The 22,785-nt window shown below is 43.3% G+C and overlaps 1 protein-coding gene across 4 annotated transcripts in view; it reads right to left on the bottom strand.

Annotated features, from left to right (window-relative positions):
* rreb1a (ras responsive element binding protein 1a) overlaps window positions 1-22,785 on the bottom strand; it is a 38,349-nt gene that overhangs the window by 2,760 nt on the left and 12,804 nt on the right. For 2 of the 4 annotated variants that reach the window (XM_076290377.1, XM_076290376.1), the window contains 10 exons: window positions 18,716-18,841; window positions 17,510-17,751; window positions 14,320-14,409; window positions 13,714-13,877; window positions 9,023-9,167; window positions 8,110-8,252; window positions 4,963-5,152; window positions 2,176-4,855; window positions 1,670-1,834; window positions 206-1,018 (listed from right to left, as the gene is read on the bottom strand). In XM_076290377.1, the coding sequence (XP_076146492.1) occupies window positions 206-1,018; window positions 1,670-1,834; window positions 2,176-4,855; window positions 4,963-5,152; window positions 8,110-8,252; window positions 9,023-9,167; window positions 13,714-13,877; window positions 14,320-14,409; window positions 17,510-17,751; window positions 18,716-18,841 (4,758 nt within the window). Of the gene's footprint in view, window positions 1-205; window positions 1,019-1,669; window positions 1,835-2,175; window positions 4,856-4,962; window positions 5,153-8,109; window positions 8,253-9,022; window positions 9,168-13,713; window positions 13,878-14,319; window positions 14,410-17,509; window positions 17,752-18,715; window positions 18,842-22,785 lie in introns of those variants that run through there. The other 2 variants (XM_076290378.1, XM_076290379.1) reach the window with 2 other exon arrangements.

The raw sequence follows: 22,785 nt of genomic DNA, 5'->3' as shown, positions 1-22,785 counted from the left end.
ATGGTATGAAACATAGTCATTTGCGTGGGCCGCGATTAATTTACACTATAGTACAGAATTTCAGCACTGACATATTAAAACTGTACATGTGTGTGAGTGCTGAATACACTGCTGATGATGAGGAAACAACGGTCATGGTATTAACAAATATGGATGCATTCTGTGTATGTGTGTGTATGTGTGTGTGTGTGTGTGTGTGTGTTACCTGTATGAGAACGCATGTGTCTGGTTAGGTCCTGTAGACTCCAGAAGCGCTTGCTGCACACATTGCAGACCTTCTTCCTCTTGTCTGCCTTGATCTCCAGTCCCCCTCCAGCATCACCCTCATTGTCCTTTGGTTCTGAGCCTCCTTCCTCATCACTCTGGTCCACCTCCTCATCTTCCTCTGAGCCACTCTCCATGCTGCTCTCTGCTGCTCTTTTCTTCTCCCCCTCGGCTTCCATTTCTTCCTCCTCCTCCTCCTCCTCCTCTTCCTCCTCCCTTTTTATTTTTGTGCAACTGTTCTTATCTTCCTTGCAATGGCTCTCAGTAATGCTCTCACAGATGTGAGCCTTCTCGTGTCGGGCCAGTGTAGCAGCGTAGCGGAAACTTTTCCCACAGGTCTTGCAGGTGTGCTTGGTGTCCTCTGGGGGTGGTGCTGAATCCTCTATCTGTACTGCTACATTCTTCCCACTGCCTCCATCCAGGGAGTATGTTTGGGACTGTGGTCCGTGCTCCGAGAGCTTGAAGTCCATCAGTTTGCTGGCAAAATTGAAGTCTAGGCTCTTGCTGCTGTGGGCATCATCGTCGTTGTCATGGGTGGTAGGGAGGTTTGTGCTATCCTGTGCAAGGTCTGTCAGGATCTCAGTCTCCTCCTGCTTTGTGCAGTCTTTGTCAGTACTGGGGGTGGTAGCATCATTAGAAACGCCTGTCGGAGGGGAAGGCTTCTGAGTTCCAGGGATGGTGGACTGGGAACAGTGGTCGGTACCACTCTCATCCATAGCTTCTGCTGTGGGGAGCTCTGTTTCAGACATACTCTCTGAACACACAGATAGAACCATAGTTAATAAAAAAAAATTACATCAGAGTGAAATACTTTGAAGAGATATTCCTTCTATATACAGGGTTCCCACTTTAGGTCATGTGTAAAATTCCATGACTTTTCCCTAACTTTCCCTGACAAAAACCCTGAATTTCCATGACCTATAATGAGATAAGATTTCAGAGCAGCCTCATAGCATTCAAGAATCTTTGACTTTTTTAGAGTGGAATGTGAATAAATGGCCATTGAATAAAAAAAGTTGGGCTAACCATCACCACTCAAACGAGCAATAAAGCTAATAACCAAATATACACCAATTCTGTGTGGAAATATATTTGTATTAATGTAAGTAAGGCAAGTATATTCTAAACTGCTACAACAAAATTCCCTGATATTCCATGACTTTGCCCCAAATATGATAAAATTCCCTGACTTTCCATGTCTGGAATAGACTTTATAAAAATTCCATGGTATTCCAGAAATGCCATGACCCGTGGGAACCCTGTATATAAATGTCAAGTATAAATGTATATGTATAGAAATGTAGAAGTATAAATGTATATGTATAGAAATGTAAATGTATAAATTTATATGTATAGAAATGTAAATATATAAGTATAAATGTATGGTTCAGGATTTAGCATGTACCTGCACTCTCAGGTGAACCCTCTTCGGTTTCTTTGACCTTTGGCATGACACCATTGCGACGCAGCACTCTATTGGTCACACCATGTTTACGCAACAGGTGACGCTCACAGTTAGACTTTGTGGAAAAAAAAGCGTCGCATTTGGGACACGGATATGGCTTTTGACCTGCAAGACACACACAATTACAGAAGTCTTAGAATAGTTGTTCATTTTCTAATACTAACGGTAAATGTACAACTAATAATTTGGCAAATTTGGGCTTTGGGCTCTTAAGCACCTGGACTAAGTGTGTGTGTGTGTGTGTGTGTGTGTGTGTGAGTGAGTGAGTGAGTGAGTGAGTGAGTGAGTGAGTGAGTGAGTGAGTGAGTGAGTGAGTGAGTGAGTGAGTGAGTGAGTGAGTGAGTGAGGTGAGTGAGGTGAGTGAGGTGAGTGAGTGAGTGAGGTGAGTGTGTGTGTGTGTGTGTGTGTGTGGAGTGAGTGAGTGAGTGAGTGAGTGAACGTCCTACCTGTATGTGTAAGCATATGCCTCTGCAGGGAGCTGGCCCAGGGGAAAACTCTTGGACAAAAAGGACAGGTCATCTTCTGCACTGAGTTTGAGTAGGCATTCTTCTTCCCCTTTGGTGGTGGCTGCAGCTGGCCTGGAGCTGGGTTGTGCTTGCGCACCTGTTGTCCTTTCTGAGGGTGCAGCTGCTGTTTCTCTTCATTCTTCACACTTTTCTCAAGTGAAACTCCTCCCTCCTTCTGACCAATTTCTACATCTTCTGACTGCAGGTAGGGACTAAACTTGTTGGTGTTGGTTGTGGCTAGCATCTTTTCAATACTGGCAAACTCACCACTGGACTCAAGGTCAATACTACTGCCTGTGTTTCCTTTGTTTATGTCTGCACCCTTCATGCATTTCACAGGTCTTTTCCTGCCCCTCTTAGCTGCTCTCTCCAAGGGAAGCTCATCTAACAAGCCATCCTGGGAGGCTGAATCTACTTTGCCAGTAGAGTCTCTCTCTCTTTGCATGTTAGGGCTGCCATTGTTCTCCATGAGAGAGTCTCGCTTCAGAAGATCCGGAGCTCCTGAGACAGAGGAGATGATCTGGGCTATGGAGGCTAGCGGTGGCAACTCTTTCAGGGTGGAGGAGGAAGTGGATGAGGAGACTGGTTTGGGTAGGAGAGGTTTTAGTCGTAGGGCCCGACCAGCAGGCCCCCCTGCACTGAGGGCTGAGGCAACAGCCAAAGGCATCTGGTAGCCCCCTTGCTGCAACAACTTGTCATCCTTCTCTCTCTGTACGGTCTGGTTCACACTGTGGACAAGGGGGGTGATGAATGAGGTCTCCTTCTTGATTTCTCTATGTTCCAGTGCTGAAACAGTCATCTCCATCTTCATTCGCTTCTCTGGGTTCTTTGGTATGGAAAGGTCAATAGGCTCCATGTCACAGTCATCGCTTAATAGAGAGGAGATACTACCCTCTACTTTTATCTGTGGCAATCCAGCACTGCTTCCTCCAACATGTTTGTTTGAAAAGTCCAGGGGCTGTTCGAGCTCCCCACTGTAGAAGCTCAGATCTTCCATCTTCACAACAGGTGATGTGGAGGAGGCAGGCAGGCCATTGACAGGCTGGGAGTTCAGTCTTGGTTGCAAGGCAGTTCCAGCTGGCATTACAGCTATATGCTCCTCAATCTGCTCCTGGATCTCGGGGTGCCCTTTCAGTAGGTGATGGATGCAGTTTCTCTTGGTCAGGAAAGCCGCCCCACAGCGGCGGCACTCATAAGGCTTGCGCTGGCAACCACTGTGGGTACGGAGGTGGATCTGCAGGGCTCGGTAGGTTTTCAGATCCTCCCCGCAGAAGCGACAAAGGGTCTCGCCGGCCCCCACCTGCTCCAGGATGGCCTCTTGGGTAGAGACCGGTGATGAGGCTGTAGTGGTGGAGGTGACATACTTGATATTCTTCTCAATCTCTTTCCGTGTGTTCTTCATATGCTTCTTGCGCAAATGGCGCTCACAGTTGGCCTTGACAGTGAAGGGATAGTGGCAGACACGACAAACATAGGGCCGCTCACCAGTGTGTGTGCGCAGGTGGCGAATCAGCGTGGCTTTGTCAGGTGCCACATAGTCACAGATGTTGCACTGGCGGGGCTGGATGCCCAAGTGGTAGCGCATGTGGGCCTGCAGCAAACCAGAGAAGGCAAAGACCTGGTTACAGAACCTGCAAGGATAGGATGCCTTCTGGGCCCCTGAGCCTGAGGCCTTCTTTTCACCACCCTCCGCACCCTGGCCTGCCTCACTCTTAAGTTTATCCGATTCCTGTGGCATTTCAGCATCGCCCATGCAGTCTGCCTCCATCTGCATCCTCTCTGAAGACACCTGACAACCAGAGACAACGGAGGAGGAAGACAAAGCTGAGGACATTTCCCTAGAGTTACGGAGTAGCTGGCTATTTGGGGGAGGCAGATTGGGACTGATGCAGCCTAGCGAAGCCTGTTGTGTAGTGATCAGTGAGGGAGGGGTAGAAGTACTCATATTGGTCCACGGAGTCACCAGTGGCTTGGGCTTGAGTGGCGGCATCTGCTTGTGGCCAGCTGCCTGCGTAGCGCTACATGGTGCCTTGGACAAGGTGGGCAGTGCAATCTGGTTAGGTGCTGCAGATGCCACCTTCAGGATCTGTTGGATGTCAGCCAGCTCTAGACCACCCTCTCCACAGACGGGCTTGGACACAGCACCCCCATCTGGCTGAAGAACAAACCCTCCCTGGAACGGCTTGAGGGAGAGGATGCTTAGAGCCTCGCGCTGCGAGAGACTCTGGAGTGACAATGGGTCCACGAGGTGAAAACCCATCCCACTCAGCCCTGTCACGACACCGCCCTCTTGTGGCAAGGAGTGCGTGGGCTGCTCCACATGGATGACGCGTATGCTGTCCAACTTCGCCTGGTAAACTTCTTCCTCAGAAGGGGTAGGCTTGACCTTGGAAGTGTGCTGCAGACCCAGACCGCCCATAAAAGAGAACTGATCAGGTGATGGGATCTCGGCTTTCTCAGCTCCAAGAGAGGGGGGAGGGTCAGGTGAGCCATCTTTTTGTTGGTGGGTGTCTTTATGCAGGTCAAGAGCAGACTGGAGAGGGAAAGCCTTGTCACACACATCACACACAAAGCGGTGGATTTTGCTGGTGCACCGACGCAAATTGGTTTCACACCAAACCTAAAAATATATAAATGATTAATGAATTATTAAAATATTAACATGAACAAAAAGACACGGAATTCTAATATATTAATCAAACAATTTAAATAGTCTAGTACAATCACCTGTGCGATCTGAGGGAACTTGTGGCAAGAAAAGTCAATGAAGGCCATGTCATTGAAACCGAGGGGAATGGATGGGTTGTTCTGGATAAAAGGCTGGCCGCTGGGATCTGTGGGAAGTTGGTGGTGGGTGGCGGCATTGTGACGTAGAACACCTCGGTGAGTGCGGAATGAGAGACAGCAGAGATCACATCTGAAAGAAATGACATGAATTGGCATGATTGTACATTCATCAAAGACCCACTGAATGCAGATATGCAAACAATTTGAAGGGTGTGCGCTTTAGTTATTAAGCATGTCTTGAAAAACAAATCTGCAGATATGCAGTCGCAGTTAACACAACTAGTTTCTGTGATTATTTGAATGCAGTCTAGCACATAATATGACAAGAAACTGAGTCACTGAGAGACTGATCACATAACCTTTTTAGTTAGGTGTTGCCACTAACATGTCGTCTGATTTGTATGGGTGTGAATGTGTGTCAAGTGTCAAGTATGTGTGTGTGTGAGTGTGTGTGTGTTTGTGTGATAAGCTATTGCCATGGCACCGTCACTGGCACATAATGAGGCAACTGGGGAGTGTCTGTGGCACCACCCTGTGGTCTTATCACACTGTGACAATGTGCCCATGGATGATGTAAGCTGCTTTCTCATACATACACTGTACACACAGACACGGGCACTCTCACACCCAAACGCAGCTACGGGCACACAGATGACTACAAACACAGTCCAAGTAGCCTTGCAATTTAAGAGGCTTCTCACACTGCTGTCTGAAAACTTGGTACACTTTCCTGGTGTAACTTAGGAGTATATGGTACTTAGTGTCTTCTAGTTTTACAAATGAAACCTAGACAGTAGACAAATGCAGTGTGTGTATACAACTGTGAGTGTGTATTGACATATATGTGATGTTGAATATCTGCAGCGATGCACCAACAGATTATGTGCAACAGTATGTGTGACAGGCCTGTGTGCAGTCATCTTTAATCCCATTGGAGCTGCCTCAAACAGCCAATTCTGCCCTTCCCCCACTACCATAGGAACTGTGACGTGTGAAAGAGCAGAGTACATTTGAGTTGTAGCAAGCAACCATGTTTGGAGGTGCACATAATAGGAAAGTGTGCACATGTAAGTATGTGCATGTGTACATAGCTCATGTGTGAAAGTACAGTTCTGCTGCTTCACAAAAGCCGTTGACCATGGAACCGGCAATACTGCTGCTAATATCCTCTTAACTGGCCCTCTCGGTTCCAGCGATTACCCAGGATTAGAGCTAAATTTGCAGTCCTTGCCTAAAGCAAGACCACAATACAGAGTCTGTGTGTTTACTCACATTTTAAAGACTGGCCTGTTGTGTCTCATTCTAATTTCTGCCTGTATATCTTCCCCTTTTCATAGCATTCCTAAACAGCCTCCCGTCAACTGAAGCTGGGATGTGCAGTGATTTACTTGGGATTTTCAGAGCAGTGGTCTGGAAATTCGGTTTCCTAGGAAACCAGTCCCACAGTCACCAACCCCACCAACAGTGGACAGCATCCTGAGGCCCTCCTTCTGTGATTCATTAAGACTTGACCCCACCACTAACTACCACCACCCTCAGCAGTATTCCACCCACTTTATCCATCCCTTCCTCCCTCCTTCTCTCCTCTGAGCAATACCCTCCCCAGAGCATAGCCAGAAAAATTAAGGTCAGTAGAAGGGAGCAAGAACTGGGACTAAGGGGTTGGACTAATAATGGGACTTGGACAACAGTATGTGCCTTGTACATCTAGACAAATCAAAAGAAGTTCATTTTCAACATTTCAACAGTTCAAAAGCTTGCCAGTGACAAAAGGGTCCACAGTCTGCACAAAAGGTCCACAACCTGATGATATCCTGCTACAAGATATCTGTTGCTGTGTTATGCTGCACTGATACACAGAGTAAAAAGCCTGGACTGGCCTATGTTACAATGACTTACAATGATCACAAACTTAGCACGGACACTTCTGCACGATATAATGTAGGTATACTTGGATGTCCCATCTGTAATTGCTCCATAGCAGATCCTTGTCCCTCCAATATGTGCAAAGGCTGCATGTTTGACATTGCTGAAGGCTGTGCAGTGGGGGTTTGGGGTAAACAGCAATTGCTGGGAGATTATGAAGGCATGCTTTGTGTTCAAGCAGACATAACTTTAACACATCTGAGCAGAGCAGCAGAAACACCACCTGCCTGCTAAATGTACCTTTAGTCCTCCACCACAATGAAGTAAAACCTACTTTGTGTAAACCAGTCTTTGGAAATTTTATAACAAATCAATTGTTATTAAATATTCATAATGCATCACAATAATTCACATAAATCTATAAAACTACGTTTACATAGTATAGTCATTCTTGAGACATTGGACAGAGCATGTCCACCAAATGCAATGGCTATCAGGTTTATAATGAATAATAATGAACATATGTTTTATTTGTAAATGTTATTAAGGATTAATAATAGAATGTATTTCACACAAAATATGTTGAATTTTATTTAGTCAGTCATTACTACACTTTTGTGACACCTAATGACTTGTGGGTTCAAATTTCAATTCCAAAATTATTTATTTATTTATTTCTGTGAGGGAACTTAATTTGTGATCAGGCAGTCATACCCAACATACTTCTTCCAACAATAAATACACAAGAATAAATAAATGCCTAAAGAGCTTGCCGAAAACCCCTGAGAGTTGCCTGTAACAAGTGCAACCTGATATGTTGTCAGAACCCAGGTGCTTTGCTGGGGTTTACGCCCATCAAGACTGAATCACTCATAATGTTAAATTCACTCAACACTGTCATGACATTTATTAAAATGTACTAAAATTAGGAAATATCAAAAGAACACAATGCTCTTTCTTTACCTTAAACAATCCATATTGCTAAAAATGACATTCATTAATGACTGTACCATTATTTCTTAACTGTTGACTTATGTGTTATGATGGAGGTCTTTGAGTTTAGTGCACTGATTTGAGGTTAGGGAATCTATGGCTCCCTTACTTAAATACTTTGCCCTGATGCAACCAGTGCTTGTTTGGTTTGTTGTGGAGCCACTAGTGCTTAGCGTCTTCATTGTGTATGTGTTCATTCTTAATTTTCAAATTTCAGAGTACCAGTACCTTAGGCTAGAGTCAGGGTGTGTTTCCATGTGGGTCTCTAGATCGCTCTTACATCTGAATGCTTTGAAGCAAATAGAGCAGGGCAGCTTGTCATCTTCACCTTTGCCCTGAGGTGCATTTTCAGTATCCCTTTCCTCAGATACCTGTAGGACGGATGGATAAGGACTCAGACAAGCACATAGTACAGACAGACAGACAGACAGACACACACACACACACACACACACAAACAAACACAAAAGGCCCATTTCCACTTCAGGAACTCAGGGGTAGTTTTAGGGGTCTCACACATTGTGCATGTTCCTCCCACAGAACCTACCCCTGTAAGAGTGATAGGAAGTGGAGAGAGAGAGGTGGAGTGGGAACACCGCAGGTCAGATTCGACAATGCCAAGAAGCACCATTTTTTTGCAACTCACAAAGACTTACCAGTGGTTACACAGATAAAGCTATACTTAATCTAACCTTGTATTTATCTTGCTGTGGTTACACACCCTGAATTAACAAACTAACATATGCTGAAATATCAGCTTTAACTAATCAGAGTTTTGATGGTGTATTCACTTCACATTTCAATTACGAAATGAAACCAGCATAAAGTTATCTTTCTTAAAATTTGGAACAGCTATTCTTAGGTAAGCTCTGTATACAGACTTCAATTCACTCCATCGTACTTATTTCCGCAAATACCGCAGGATGAAAGGGCAGATTTTGGGGCCGTTCCTGTAAATGTCCCTGCCACCTGGGTAATGTGCAGAGTTCCGACGATGAAGACAAGACTATAGATCATAATGGAGATCATGATCATAGATACTTACACACCCACATACATTATACCCCTGGGTCACACACACACACACACACACACACACACACACACACACACACACACACACACACACACACACACACACCATCTTGTTGTTGGCTTCCTCTGTTTGCTCTCCATCCTCATCCTGGCTACCCTTTCTCTTGGCTGAGGCCCGTCTGCGCTTTGTGGGAGAGGGTGGACTAATGGGAATGGAGCCGGCTGGCTCCTTGACATGGATCTTCATATGTCTGTAGCAAAGGAATAGGACAATAAGGAAAATCAATTGAAAAAACAAAACAGGAATGGCACGAATAAGGACTGACGTTTGACATTACATTTTCTAACACAAATCTAGAACAACAATCTAGATTTGATCTAGAGAGGTGGTATGCCAACTTCTCATGACCACGCTTTGCTTGTTTCTATTTGATGGGTCAGCCATGACAAACAGATTTTGCAGTCACCTCACTTATGTAAACCCCACATTTTATATTCATAACATTGCCCATGACCAAATAAAGGTATCTTCCTACTGACCTCTAAATCCTCCCTTTCTCAACTTTACTATTACCGTATTTTCCGGACTATAAGTCGCACCGGAGTATAAGTCGCACCAGTCAAAAAATGTCATGAAGAGGAAAAAAACATATATATAAACATATATATATATATGTTGCACCTGAGTCGCAGGACCAGCCAAACTATGAAAAAAAGTGTGACTTATAGTCCGGAAAGTCAATTTTACAAGTTGTCATCTACACAAAGTTGCATCAACATTTGTATAACATACAGTAAGCTAAGCATTTAGGCTAGTTGTTAGCGCTTAACTCCCAACTGAGCAACAGGAACACATCAAGGAAATGTAGGCTATTTTTACACTCATGATTTTGATACACAGGTCTGAATTTTTGCCTATATCTTAAAACTTCAACTGTGTGGTGGCATGCATCAGAGAATAGATTTGTATACGATAGCTCCTTTAACAATCATTGTCAAAAAAACACCCTGCAAATCTGTATACACCAACATCTGGATAGCTCAGGGCCCCAGTAATACATAAAGGTCAGTGACAATTTTTCCACCAGTCACCATCATGAGTCAGCTCAGCTCACCTGTAATGCTGGTTGACGATAAGCATAGGAGGCCACTAAAATAAAGAGGGAGCCCATTACAATAAATTAACAGTTTTGAGTAAAAGTGACTTTTCTGGGCCAGTAAATACAAGGGGCCGCACAAATCTGTATAAAAAAATATACTGGCCCGCCCAAGGGGAAAACGTTTAATTAGACACTGGTGTAAATTGATTTACACATGAGTAGATATCTAATCTATATCCAAAGTAGTACAATAAATGAATGAGGCCCAGCCCAGATCTGAAGAGCCCACATCCAAACAGTCCACACACCCTCAACCAATCAGGTCCATTACTATTCACACACTCTTGTCCTGTTTGGACTGTTAGTAAACATAACCCAAGATGACAGCATTCTTCATCTTTTGACAGTAGTCACAGATGAGGACCCTTGGAATGGAATTTGGCTTTTTGGCAAGACTCTTTTTGACAAAGTTGTGAAATCTCCATAGCAAGATCTCTCTCATAGCAAGTCTCTGACAGTACTCTATTTTTTCGTGAATATTTTGCTTACACAGGCAGCGCAGAATTTAAAAACATTTAAATGCAGATTTGACAGTGGGTTTGGCTTATGAGTTGGACCAATCAACGCAGACCTAGGTCACTAAGGGTTCCTATGCAAAGGGAAAAGACCCGCCTGAGGCAGGAGTTGAAAGCGTTAAAGGAACTGCGGTCAGAACTTAATAATCCCCAAATTCGTCTGGTGCGAAAGCAAAAAAAAAAAGGGGTTCTAGGAACTGCAAAAATTCCTCTGGTGCAAAAGGGACTAATGTGATGTTTTGCCACAAAATGGCTGGCACTTTACCAACGCCACAGACTGGGTATCCTCATGCATCGTTGCCTCCACATCCTTAACAAAGCTCTCTAAACCAAATTTCTTGTTGAAATCTGGAATAGTGTAGACATAGCTTCGGTGTTCAAGAGTATAGACAGAATACAGAGGTCATGTACGGGAATATAGTAATCTACATGCACTCACACACACAACCACCAACTACAACACCCCCCTATACAACCTCCTCTAGACCCTTAACCATAGGCTGTCAGTTGGTTTAAGCACATATGAGTATGGTACATTTGTGCAATCCATCAAGCCAAAATCTTTTAAGGCAAGCCATGCCACTCTGCGGCCATCTTGGTAACGTCTCTGGGCAGCTATTTCGGACTAACAAGATCAGGTTCCTATTCAAATGAATGGAGAGGCATAGATAACTCCAAATAAGGAGGTCATATCGACATAAAAAGCCAGGTGAATTTGTGTTTAAATCAGATTCTGTATAAATATCTCCCTCCAAAACGCTAAAATATGGCTTAAAAAAAGACATTATTTTTTATGTTAACTTGCTCACCACACGTGCAACAACATGCTATTATCATGGTGACGGGGAAGTAAACTGAAGACAAAATGTACATCATGCCATTTCCAACAATGCGGTTGGATATGTGTAGACAACTGCCATATTAGCGTTACAAACTGTCCCTATACATTTCTATGGAGAATTCTGTAAGTGCCATGTCTCTTTGTTAATAAAGTCTCTGATCAAGCTCTACAAACTGAGGAAGTGTGCTATTCATCCCCCATGACTGACCAGCCTGCTGAAAGCAGATACCAGAGCTCCAGAGGCAGGGCTGCTGACAGGTGATGTGGTGATGGAGGAAGGGCCGGAATCATCTTTCTCCTTCCTGCTCCACACTATGGGCTCTCCTTGAGGGCAGACCTTATCCTTAACAAAACCCAAACCCTGCTATTATTGCAGAACCACACCCAAACCCTGTTGCGGTAACCAATCCCAACACACACACACACACACATCTAATCAACACCCGCTGGTTTATCTGTATCACGCACACAGAATGGCCCACATCCTGCCCAAATAACTCATTGAGTGCCAAAAATGTAATATTACGTTTTTCCTTCCCATGCGTTGAGTGTCAAAAACGTAATATTACGTTTTTAGCTTTTTTTTTCCATTACGAAACTAGACACTCTAACACACCGTATATGTGATTTTGGGAACTCTGTGATGAATGGAAATGAAATATATGACTATCGAAAACTCATGAAATGCAAGATCTGGACATTTTATCTGGACGTTTGATTTTAACTCGGCTTTTGATGGTTGCCGCTTTGTTTTCGAATCAGTCACTGATTAGCCTATCAGTGACATGCACGCCAGGTCAAAATCAGGTCATTTATTTTCGTGGGTTTATCACTAGGTGGCAGGTCTCGTTAGATCTCTTCCCAGAAACTTTGCAGGCAACACTTCTCAGGTCATAAAAGAAAAAAAACAGGGATTTTGATGAAAACTAGCCACTGTTTAGCTTGGGATTTCTCAGGAACAGAGGCGTGTAGAAATACACGGTTTGCACCCACCGAGAGCTTAAAGTCTCACCTTTCAAACGAGCCATTGTATGTGTTCATAGCTATAACACAGAATATGCTGTGGCTGTACAAAAATCATCAACAATGGTCTAGATTGCTGGCACTCTAGGACAAAGCTTCCGAAAACAGCTTGGCATTCAATGAGTTAAGAAAAAAAGTTAAAGAAACCACTTAATGTTACACTACTGCTCATAGTGCTTCAGTTGAGATTGTTAAATAGTATTTTAATATGGCTCATCAGAATGCTGCAGAAAGCTCCACTAACATGAACGGGCCTTCCCAATGTTCGGAGGTCCACAAAATCCGTACAAAACTGCTGCAAAAATATAATGAGCGTTGTGAAAGGCAACAGGTTTTGTGCTTCGGATTCCTGTCTTTCATATCATGCCGGGAGTAGTTCATGCAATATGACTTAATTGAAAGTGAATATCAGCAAGTAATACGTAATCTGAAGCTTTCCCGTTCTGTATGTGTGGGGAACAATTTGTTTTCTCAGTGGAAGCCATAAAACGAGAACAAAATAATAATAAAAGAAATGTGTGAGGTTTCTTTTCTCATTTTGGCAGGTAGCCTTATAATATGCGGGGAAATGTATTGTCCGCCGAAAATTTTTGGAAAACAAGTCCCTTCACGACATAACAAGACCCGCTTCATGTCAGGGTCCTGTTCGCCCTGTCGGGACTTATTTTTTAATAATGAACCGGGACAGTACATTATCACTTACTTTAATCATGGATAAGGTGCATAAGGATTGCCATATCATCTCTACTGTGCGCTAGACAAACGATCAAACGGTCATTCCATCAGGCACACTCATCTCTTTTCACACACTCAATTCAAGGAGCATTAAAGAAATCTCTCTCTGCAAAAAGTAACATATATTGCCACAGCTAAAGTATAGTATCTGGCAAAGCCTCTGAAACAATGACACGTGAAAACTATTTTCTTCCTTAAGAATGGGTAACACAACTAACCACCTACAACTACCGGGGGGGGGGTGTGTCAAAACTTTACTGTTTATTCTTGGCCGGGAAGTCAAGAGTTGTAAGGACCATTAAAACAGCAGTAGATGTATTGGTCAAGGTTTCTAGGGTGATTAGGGGCTTTTTGTAATGCTAATGTAAATAAAGGCAATAACTTGGTCTCTGTGTTGATATTGGCTTTTGAGCAAGGCTTTTGAGACAGGGAGACAATAAGATCAAGAAAATGAGACCAAGATACAAATGTGAGAAAACCTTAGAAGAAAAAAAAAAATCAGGCGGGCGTTAGAAATTCTGACCTGTGCATATTGCCGTTGGTGGTGAAAGTTTGTCCACATACAGAGCACTTGTAGGGCCGCTCACCGCTGTGAACCAGCATGTGACGGTCCAATGAGCTGGCAGAGCTCAGGGACTTGCCGCAGATACTGCATGAGTGGTCAGTTGCACCATTGTCCTGATTGTGCTGGAGTGGCAGAAGACAAACAGAGCCAGTGTCAGCAATGCAGTGCTGTCTTAGGGATGTTAACATGACCATCACATCGGTTCCATAGCAACAGCCTGGCATTCTGAGGTACCAATCTTAGATAGATAGATAAATAGATACTATAATGATCCCCAAGGGGAAATTCAAGAATCTTGGCCATTATAATGTTTTTACAGCTGATGATACAAACGTAAGATACCTGTTGATCTATATATTTAACTGGCTCCCATAGCCAATCATTTGCAGAAGTGTCTGCTGTTGCAAGGTTTCTAGGAAATGACACACTATTGGCTACAGAAATCTTGAACATAACAATAGCACCCAGTGTTGTTGTTCACTTCACTGCCAAAATGTCTAAGGAATAGTATAATGTAAGTTGATGTAGTGGTATGTACTGGTATGTTGCTGTATGAGCAAGTACCTGGCGGATGTGTGTAGTGAGCTGATGCTGGGTTAAGCAATCCTTGTCACATAGAGGGCAGATGAAAGATGTACCCTCCTCTTTGGCTTCCTGGAAGACAAACACACACAGAACCTTTGTACAAAGTTGGAAAGGAAAAATGCACATGCATATGGATATCGTTCAATTCAGCTTTAATTTAAACACAGATTCGCCTGATGTACTTTTTATGTCCTATGACCTTCCTTACGTATGCCTCCCCTCACTTGAATAGGAAAATAGCTAGGAAAATAGCTGCCCAATTACGAGCCCAAAGTGCATTACCAAGATGGCCGCCGAGTGGGGGGACTTGCCTAAAAGGACTTTGATGGTTTAATGCAGCTTTGCCAAAGTTACAATAAAAGACTAATCCTAACCCTAACACCAACAGTGTACAATCTAAGTAGTGTCTCACTGCAAATAATAGGCATGTCAATACAGTCATCAAGTCTATCACAAAATAGTTTTCCCTTCTTGTACGTCTTAAGTTAATCTACACAGCTTTTGTCTGTCTGTTGCTTTGGTTCAGTAATGAAAAAAGGTAGCCTGGGTGTTCCCATGCTGCCTTGCGCACGATTTGATTCACGCTGCTAAGGCAGCCTGGAAACTACCGCCCTAATTTTTGCCTCAGATAGGGAACCAATCACAGAACAGGGGGGAAAGCAAGACGATGATGAGCTATGCACAGACGCATTTGATAGACATCCATGGCACCCAATAAACGGATCTGGGCATTTTTTTCAAATACGAGAAAATTAACGTTTGGTTCCCAGACCACGTCTCATTGAGAAGTGGTGGCGCTAGCCAGGCTAGAAAAAAGGGGCACCTAAATACTATTTGTATGAGCAACTGCAATCGAAAAGACTGACAGTCAGGTAACCAGTTGTAATGAGTTGTGTGTACAAGAGAGGGAGGCAACGTATCCTGAGAGGAAAGGTGTGTATGTACTTGTAGCTGATCTGAGTAACCCGACACCTTGAGCTCTAGCACAGACTGGTTGTTGACAAAAGCTGTGATCATTAACTCTTAGATGACTGCATGTAGTGGATTGCCACACACACACACACATCAATAAGCGCTTTCAGACATACGTGTAAGACCGGAGGTTCTGCGGATGTTAAACGGTGGGGCCGTATATCTGAACGACATAACTGGTCATATGGAAGTCCGAATTTAGCCGTTTGTTCTACTACTCCCCCCCCTAGTATTTCCTCCGGACATTATGTAAATGTGCTGTGTCTGAACGAAGCGTAGAACATGCGGTTAAAATTCACACCTAGTGAGAGGGCGTGTCGGTGACGTTTCTTTCGTGCGTCCATGTGGTTAGATCTGACTTAAATGCCAGTGTTATGAAAACAAAGAAAACCCAACTTTGTTCCAAGCTCCTTACGTAAATGCAATAGACACATGGGGAGAGGATGCTTTTGGAAAAAATAAACCATGAAAAAAACGAACCACTTAAAGCGATGGTTCAGAGTAATTTCACCCTAGGGTCCTTTGCACCATGACCCCGAGCCAAACACCCTCCCAGAACCTGTTTTCCCTTGGTCGAACCCTGGACGAGTAGCGCTGTCAGAAACTAATGAGTTTCTGCAGGCGTAATGGAACCAACTTTTATCTCATAAATTACCCCACTAATAATGCCCTGAATGGTACGAAACTTCTACAGTATGTTCTTTACTCATAAAACGAGGCATTGAAGTTTGTAGGTACACCAGGAGTTTATTTAAATAACACTTGCCTGATGGATGCTATCTGCTACTATACTGCTGCGTCGACGTTACTTTCGTGATTTGGGAAAAGCCCGTAAAAGTCCTGTCGTTCACACATAGGTCCGTATAAGGTCAGTATAAGGTCCGCAGGTTAGCATCATATCTGAATCATCCGAAGGGTAGGACCTCCGTTTGACAAACCTCTGCATATACTCCGGAGGTTATATCTGAAAGCGCTTAATGACTGACCTACCAAACTGAAACAAGGGGGTTCTTCCAATTCCACTTACAGGCAAAATATTCAAAAAGATGCATCTGAGGATATGATAAGGCTTATGGTATAGTACTGATGCATGCCAGCGAATTGAGGGAAGCCAATTTCCGGAGTTTCATTCATTTCTATAGACTTCTGAAGTTCATCTACAAAAAAAAAACTGCCATCTTTGCCCATAAGGATCTGGTATATTGTGATTTTTCTTATGGGAAAATAACATGGGGATTTTGAATTATCGAACCTGTTAAATTCTCGTGGGAACAAAGAAGTCTGAAATGCAGATGTTTTACTCTACACACCATTGTCCTCTGCTTTCGAATGGGTACTGTACATTTCAGTATGTTAAGACAGCAAAATTTGCAGTGCAAATGGCCATAGGTAGTTATCTTTGATTGACACTCGGATCTCTTCTTTGGGCTAAGATGGCAGCTTTGGGTACTTTTTGGAGGCAAACTTCAGAGGTCTAATGGGAGCAGGTGATGATGATGATAAGCAAAGATGAATACTATGCAAATGAGGAGTGCATTTTGTGAACGACGGCCAATCAGGTGTTGATGGCTGGTAAATTGCCGGTTCATGGCATTGTTTGGTTTGTTCATTTGATTAAAAACAGCTTGGAGGACTTTGTAAGGTTTTCTTGTTGTTCCTGGCACATTAAACATTTAATCATGGGCTTACTATGACCAGATAGCCAACTAGCTTGCTAATTCTGTCTGTCACAGACCATGAAATACCCACACCGTGTGAAGATAACATTTTACGCTGCTGTCATGTCGTAACTGGTACACTACTAAAAAGTGTTTCACATATTTGTTGTCTCAAGTTTTTGGCAGGTTGTTAGATATGTTTAGGAGGGGAAATGAGGAAGAGACAACAATAAAAACCAAACTGAGTGCTTTACCGTGAGTGTGTGTATATATATGTGTGTGTGTGTGTGTATATATATATATATGTGTGTATATATATGTGTGTGTGTATATATATGTGTGTGTGTGTATATATATATATGTGTGTGTGTGTGTGTGTGTGTGTGTGTGTGTGACTGATTAAACTATGAATGAATGTGTAGACCAGAATGTATGGAATCTTTAGGATGTTTATGAAATGTTTCAGGTCAGCATGTCTGCATATATGTGTGTGTTATGCAAAAGCATCATCCTCGTGCATATATATTTTGTGTGTGTACCGGATTCTTCCTTGCTGCGCGGCTGATGGTAGGAGATCTGCTGTTAATGGACTTGCTGTGGACAGGACTCTTTGTGGGGGTGCATGAGGCTGAATCCACCCCTGACCCGTTCAGCGTGGACACACTCATCACAGTGGACATCATTGAGTTGATGGAGGAGAGGTCCACCCCATATGTCTCCTCCAGCATGTCATCAGCACCCGCTGCTCCATTCTCAGAGCTCATTGCTGTATCTCTTCTCCCTAGAAAAGGTTATGTGGATTAGTGACACACTTTTGGACAGAACACAAGTGTTGTGATGTACTGGGAGTGGATGCTAGTAGGTGTTGGTATTGTCTGCACAATCTGATTGCACAGATCTAGACAATCACATCAACCACTCCACGGCATTTCTGAAGTTTCTCACCTCTGTGGCTACATTTAGATGTGGCCGGCTATTTTCATAAAAGGACATTTCACCCTCTCCGTTTTCAAAAAATAACATTGTGCACAGCTTCAGTAAGTTTTCAGAAAAGTTTTTGTTTACACTAATCCCAGTATATATGCCGTAAAGAGTATGCCAAACCTTTAGGTGGCAGTGTAACGAGAAGCTCAAGCCCACATTAGCCAATCAGAATCCCGAAAATAGCAACAACAGCAACAAATCACTTCCTCTTTCTCTTTGGAACAAAATGTAAACATAGGTCACACTTTTGGTGCAGGTGCAAGTTCTGGCACATACTGTGACGTCAGCTGTCTAAAACTCAGTTTTTCTCATTTTACATGCAAATGTGCAAACAAAAGTTTTCCAAAATCTCCACTCTGGCCGTTATTTTCAGACGAGAATTCTCCATTTGCGTGTAAACGAAAGGCACAAACGAAGGAAAATGTCTCCATTTTTCAAAATAACCATGTACGTGTAAACAGGGTCTGTGTCTCTGAAATGTGTTGCATGAGCCAGAGTGGCACACCTGACATTAATGCAACTATAATTATGGCTTGGCTCTGCTCTGCTTGTTACCTACACCCTGATAAAGGCCGGAAGGCCGATACACGTTGGTGTATGTTAATACTTTAGCCCTAAAAAATAAAGCCTTTCCAACATTTACAATCCTACCCAGTGCCTGGATATGGAAATGTTTCCTCTCCTTGGTAATGAACACTTGACCCTTCCAAGAGCACCAGGGGATACCAGCAGCACTCCAGTTCTCTTTTGTCCTTTCTCACCTCTGTGTTCAACTAGGTCTTCTGAGTGGAGGTCATTGCACTTTTCTTCTGGTTCCTCCTCCCTGGTGGTCATTGTGAGAGCAGCTTCCTCCCCTAGCAACTTGTCCTCTGGACCATTCTCCATCACTACAGAAAATAAAGGAGACGTAGGAAGGAAACAGAGAAAAATAATAGACTGAAAACGCAGAAATTATGGACTTGGAAAACTCACACACACACACACGCGCACACATATACGAGTTTGTAAAAGGCACAAGCTGTGTCCTCTATCCTCCTTGTCACATCACAACAGCATCAGCACAGCCAATGCTTTACTGCTCAAACCTGTCATTCCAAAAGTGTATGTGTGTCTGTGTCTGTGTGTGTGTGTGTGTGTATTGTCCATGTTGGATTGTAGTCAGATTCTCACTCAGCCAACAGGCCCCCACAAAAAGGGACAGGAGTTAGACAACACCACTATACAGACACATGTACATTTATTCATACCATGCATGTACACACAAATCATGAACACACGGCACACACAAGCACATGCACGCACACACACACACCATAAAGCAAACATGCATGCGAAAACACACACACTGACACCAGTTTGCCTCTTTATCTTGGATGCATATCTATGTTTGTCATGTGAGAGAGAGAGAGAGAGAGAGAAAAAAGAAAGAGGTAATTCCAGGCTTCTCCTAATTGTTGTTTCCTTTTCACGGTCTAACAACAAGCTCTTCTCTTCACTTCTTCCTCACCAAAACGGAGACAGAAAGTATGAGAGGACATTGTTGAGCTCCCTCCTGCAGAGGCCCTGAGATGAAGCAGGCAGAAATAGTAGTAGGAATGCACCCCTATTAAGAGTGTTGGATGTTTAAATGTTTTTCAACATTTCAGTCGAGTTAAAGGAGAAATTCTACGAGTTTTCACATAGATCTCCGTTTCTCAAGGTCACGGAGTAGGCTATTGTCGGTCCGAAAACCCCCCAAAAACAATCGTTTTACTTAGGAGTTGCTAAAGCCTGCAGTTAACATAGCCAGGCAGCACTCTGGGGGCATGTCTGTGAGCTCTCGTTGACCTTGAGAAACAGATTTATGTGAAAACTCGCTGGATTTCAATTGGGTAAATGAGAAGGAAGATGAGAGACAGAGGGCAAATAATTATTTTAGAATGGAGATCACTACCCGGGGAATATGTTGCATATATTGCAAAGGTTCCAACAACCTTTACTCTTCTATCAGATCTATGATACTGTGTTTGTGTGTGTTTGTGTGTGTGTGTGTGTGTGTGTGTGTGTGTGTGTGTGTAATTGATGGCTAGGAACAGATGTAGCTCTTTCCAGCTCCCTGCTTCCATCATTCTCACTAGCACACTGCCACACCCTGACAATTGTTTGTAAAATAGGGAGTGGAGAACACAACTGAAATGCGGTTGTCCCGTTGTCTTAACGGTTCAGTAGATTGTGATTATTCAGTCCACCTAAGAAGCACTCCAACACACACACACATACACAGCTGTATAGTTTTTAATTATTCTGATGTTAACAGGTGGCTGGTAAAAAGGTCAAATAGTCCTGTGCAAAACAGACTAAACACCAGGGGGGAAATTACACTGAAAAGGAAAAGCAGCACAAAGGATTTCAACATGCAGGTTTTCTTCTTTGACTACTTGAATTTCCAGTACCAGTTTTCTCTCCCTGGGAAAACAGGAAAAGTTTGTGTCATGGGTGTGAATGTGTGTCCATGTGAACTTGCTTTTCTGAGGCATTCAGTGTCCGCCTGTCCCACTTTTTTATTTTTTATTCCTGTTCATCTCTCCTTCCTCCAGGAAGGAAAAAGTTTCTCACTATCCCTAAATGTACCCCCTCACCCAGCCATCCTCTTCTCTTCTTCCATTTACTCTCCACTACACTCCCTTGCTAGTCTCCACCACTCATGCAATCAATAGGCCCTGTCCTGACTTGCAAAACACGCACATTCACACATATGCTACCTTTGTGCACACTCAACAGCACATCATGTTCAGCCACACACATTTATCAAACTGTACAGGACTTTCAAACCCCAGAAAAGACTGCTGAGTAGTGTTCAAAAAACGTCCTTCTGTCTAATGATACAAGCCTACTAAGATGCACATTATCTAAGTATCCTGACATGTTGCTACCCCCAGTTTTTACGCACAGTGGCATCATGTATGCCTGTATTCTCACATGCTTGTTTTTAATGTAGGGTGAACCACCGGTGCAGTAGCCTAAAAATCTAGATGCACCCTAGCGGCAGCAAATTACATTTGCTTTCAAGACTAGTCTAGCAACTCTCGGTTGGCTTGTGAGCTCGAAAAATTAAACTTCTATCAGGCCAATCAAATCGTGTATAGAGTCGTTAGGAGGGCTTAACATAATGATTGATGGCAGAGTTGCAACGATTTGGCTTGAATTCCCTGCTACTTGAAAACAAAGAAGATGGATGTTGCTGTTGGCCAACAGTGTGACACGAGTTAAGCTTTTGGCTAAGTTGGCAAAAGTTTGAACTAGCCAACTAGCTCCGCTGGTGGAAAAACGCATGGGACTCATAGCGCTGTCCTATTGTGTGCAGAGGGAATTTGAAAGACAACCGATTATCCCGCCCCTCTGACTGAGCACTGCGAACGGTGAGTGCCCAGACCCTACATTTTTTTCCTATTTGATTGAAAATGTAAAAAAGATATATATTCTTTTATTTATAATTTCATTAAACAACCTTACATTTTTCCGTAGCGAGAGGTGTGTAGATGTGGACAAAATCCGACCTGGCTCTTACTGGGAGTATTTACTACCTAAATTACCAATTACGTTTAACATACTAGAAGTTTGGTACTGTGTCACTCTGTCCCTCAAGGTGTTACGAGGGACATTAAAATGTGGTGGTGAATTGAAAGCCAAATTCAGACAAAGTTTTATCCTCTCGAGATTCCCACTTCACTAATCAGCATATTAGCTCAGATTACCTACTACAGAAAGCGTTGAGGGTAAAACTCAAGAGGGAAACAAATTAACATCAGACAACAAATTCTCATTGGGAAAACATAATTCCACTAGTTGCTCCATGCGGTTTTGTACACGCAGTATTACAACACTGTTTACCGCACTTCGAGTGACTGTACATTGTCATTCTCGGCACAAACATAATTTAGGTAAGATACCCTTTTCGGACAGGAGCTTATGTTTTTTCCTGAATCCGCCGTCTTGGTTAGTAGGGAAATTATTATCAATTGGCCCATACATGTAAAGGGATGGGTGGAAATAGGGGAGTGCTCTATATACAGTAGGCTTACTATAAGCACCCACAGCATTAACCTGTATAGTTTTGGGCAGAATCAAATTCAAGAATGCTACACCTTCACGCTTCGAGTTGCATCCACACACTTAAAAGACACTTTTCCCAGACAGACTGACATATATTAAGATCGGTGTTTACAATCACCTCACACCAGGGATACCAGTTTGCTGACTGATGGACATACACTGGCTGTTGTCTCAGACAAGCATTGGCTTGCACTCCGCCTCAAGGAGACTGGGCAGGTTTTGACTAGCTGTGAGGCCCCCAAAAACTCTAGCTGTACCTACCAAACAAGAGTCAAAGAGTCACCCAAAAAAAGCAAATCAGTAGCCAGGTTTTGAGTCTATAGCTCTTTTGTGTCTATTGTGGTGGACTATGAAAGGCACCATATGTTTATTTCGCAACAACAACAAAAAAAGTATGGTGCAAAGTCTGTACCACAAATCAGGTAATACCACCTGGCTGAGTAATGGGGAGTGGAGCTGACACACAAAGCTTTATCTCCACAGTTATGAGAGGGTGTAGGCACACCTGGGGAAAGAGGCTGCATAACCCTGAGGACATTCACCAAGTCTGAAAGATTCTGCATGGCTCTGTATGTGTGTGTGTGTATGCATGAGTCTGTGGCCAATCAGATGGAGAGAAAGGCCTGCTGGCGGTGTTATCCTGAAAGCTTTGGAGGAGACGGTAGGACTGTGTTTAGACAACAGGATGCGTCATGCACACTGACTAAGTCAGACAGCACAGCAGCCAAAGAAAAATGTG

The sequence above is a fragment of the Alosa pseudoharengus genome, unplaced genomic scaffold (genome assembly GCF_046254945.1).
Source record: "Alosa pseudoharengus isolate Yale_2024_CS ecotype anadromous, Long Island Sound unplaced genomic scaffold, YU_APseudo_1.1 YU_APseudo_1.1_scf_18, whole genome shotgun sequence".
NCBI classification, from domain to species: domain Eukaryota; kingdom Metazoa; phylum Chordata; class Actinopteri; order Clupeiformes; family Clupeidae; genus Alosa; species Alosa pseudoharengus.
The sequence above is the reverse complement of the archived record's forward strand: the minus strand, read 5'-3'. Positions and strand labels throughout refer to the sequence as shown.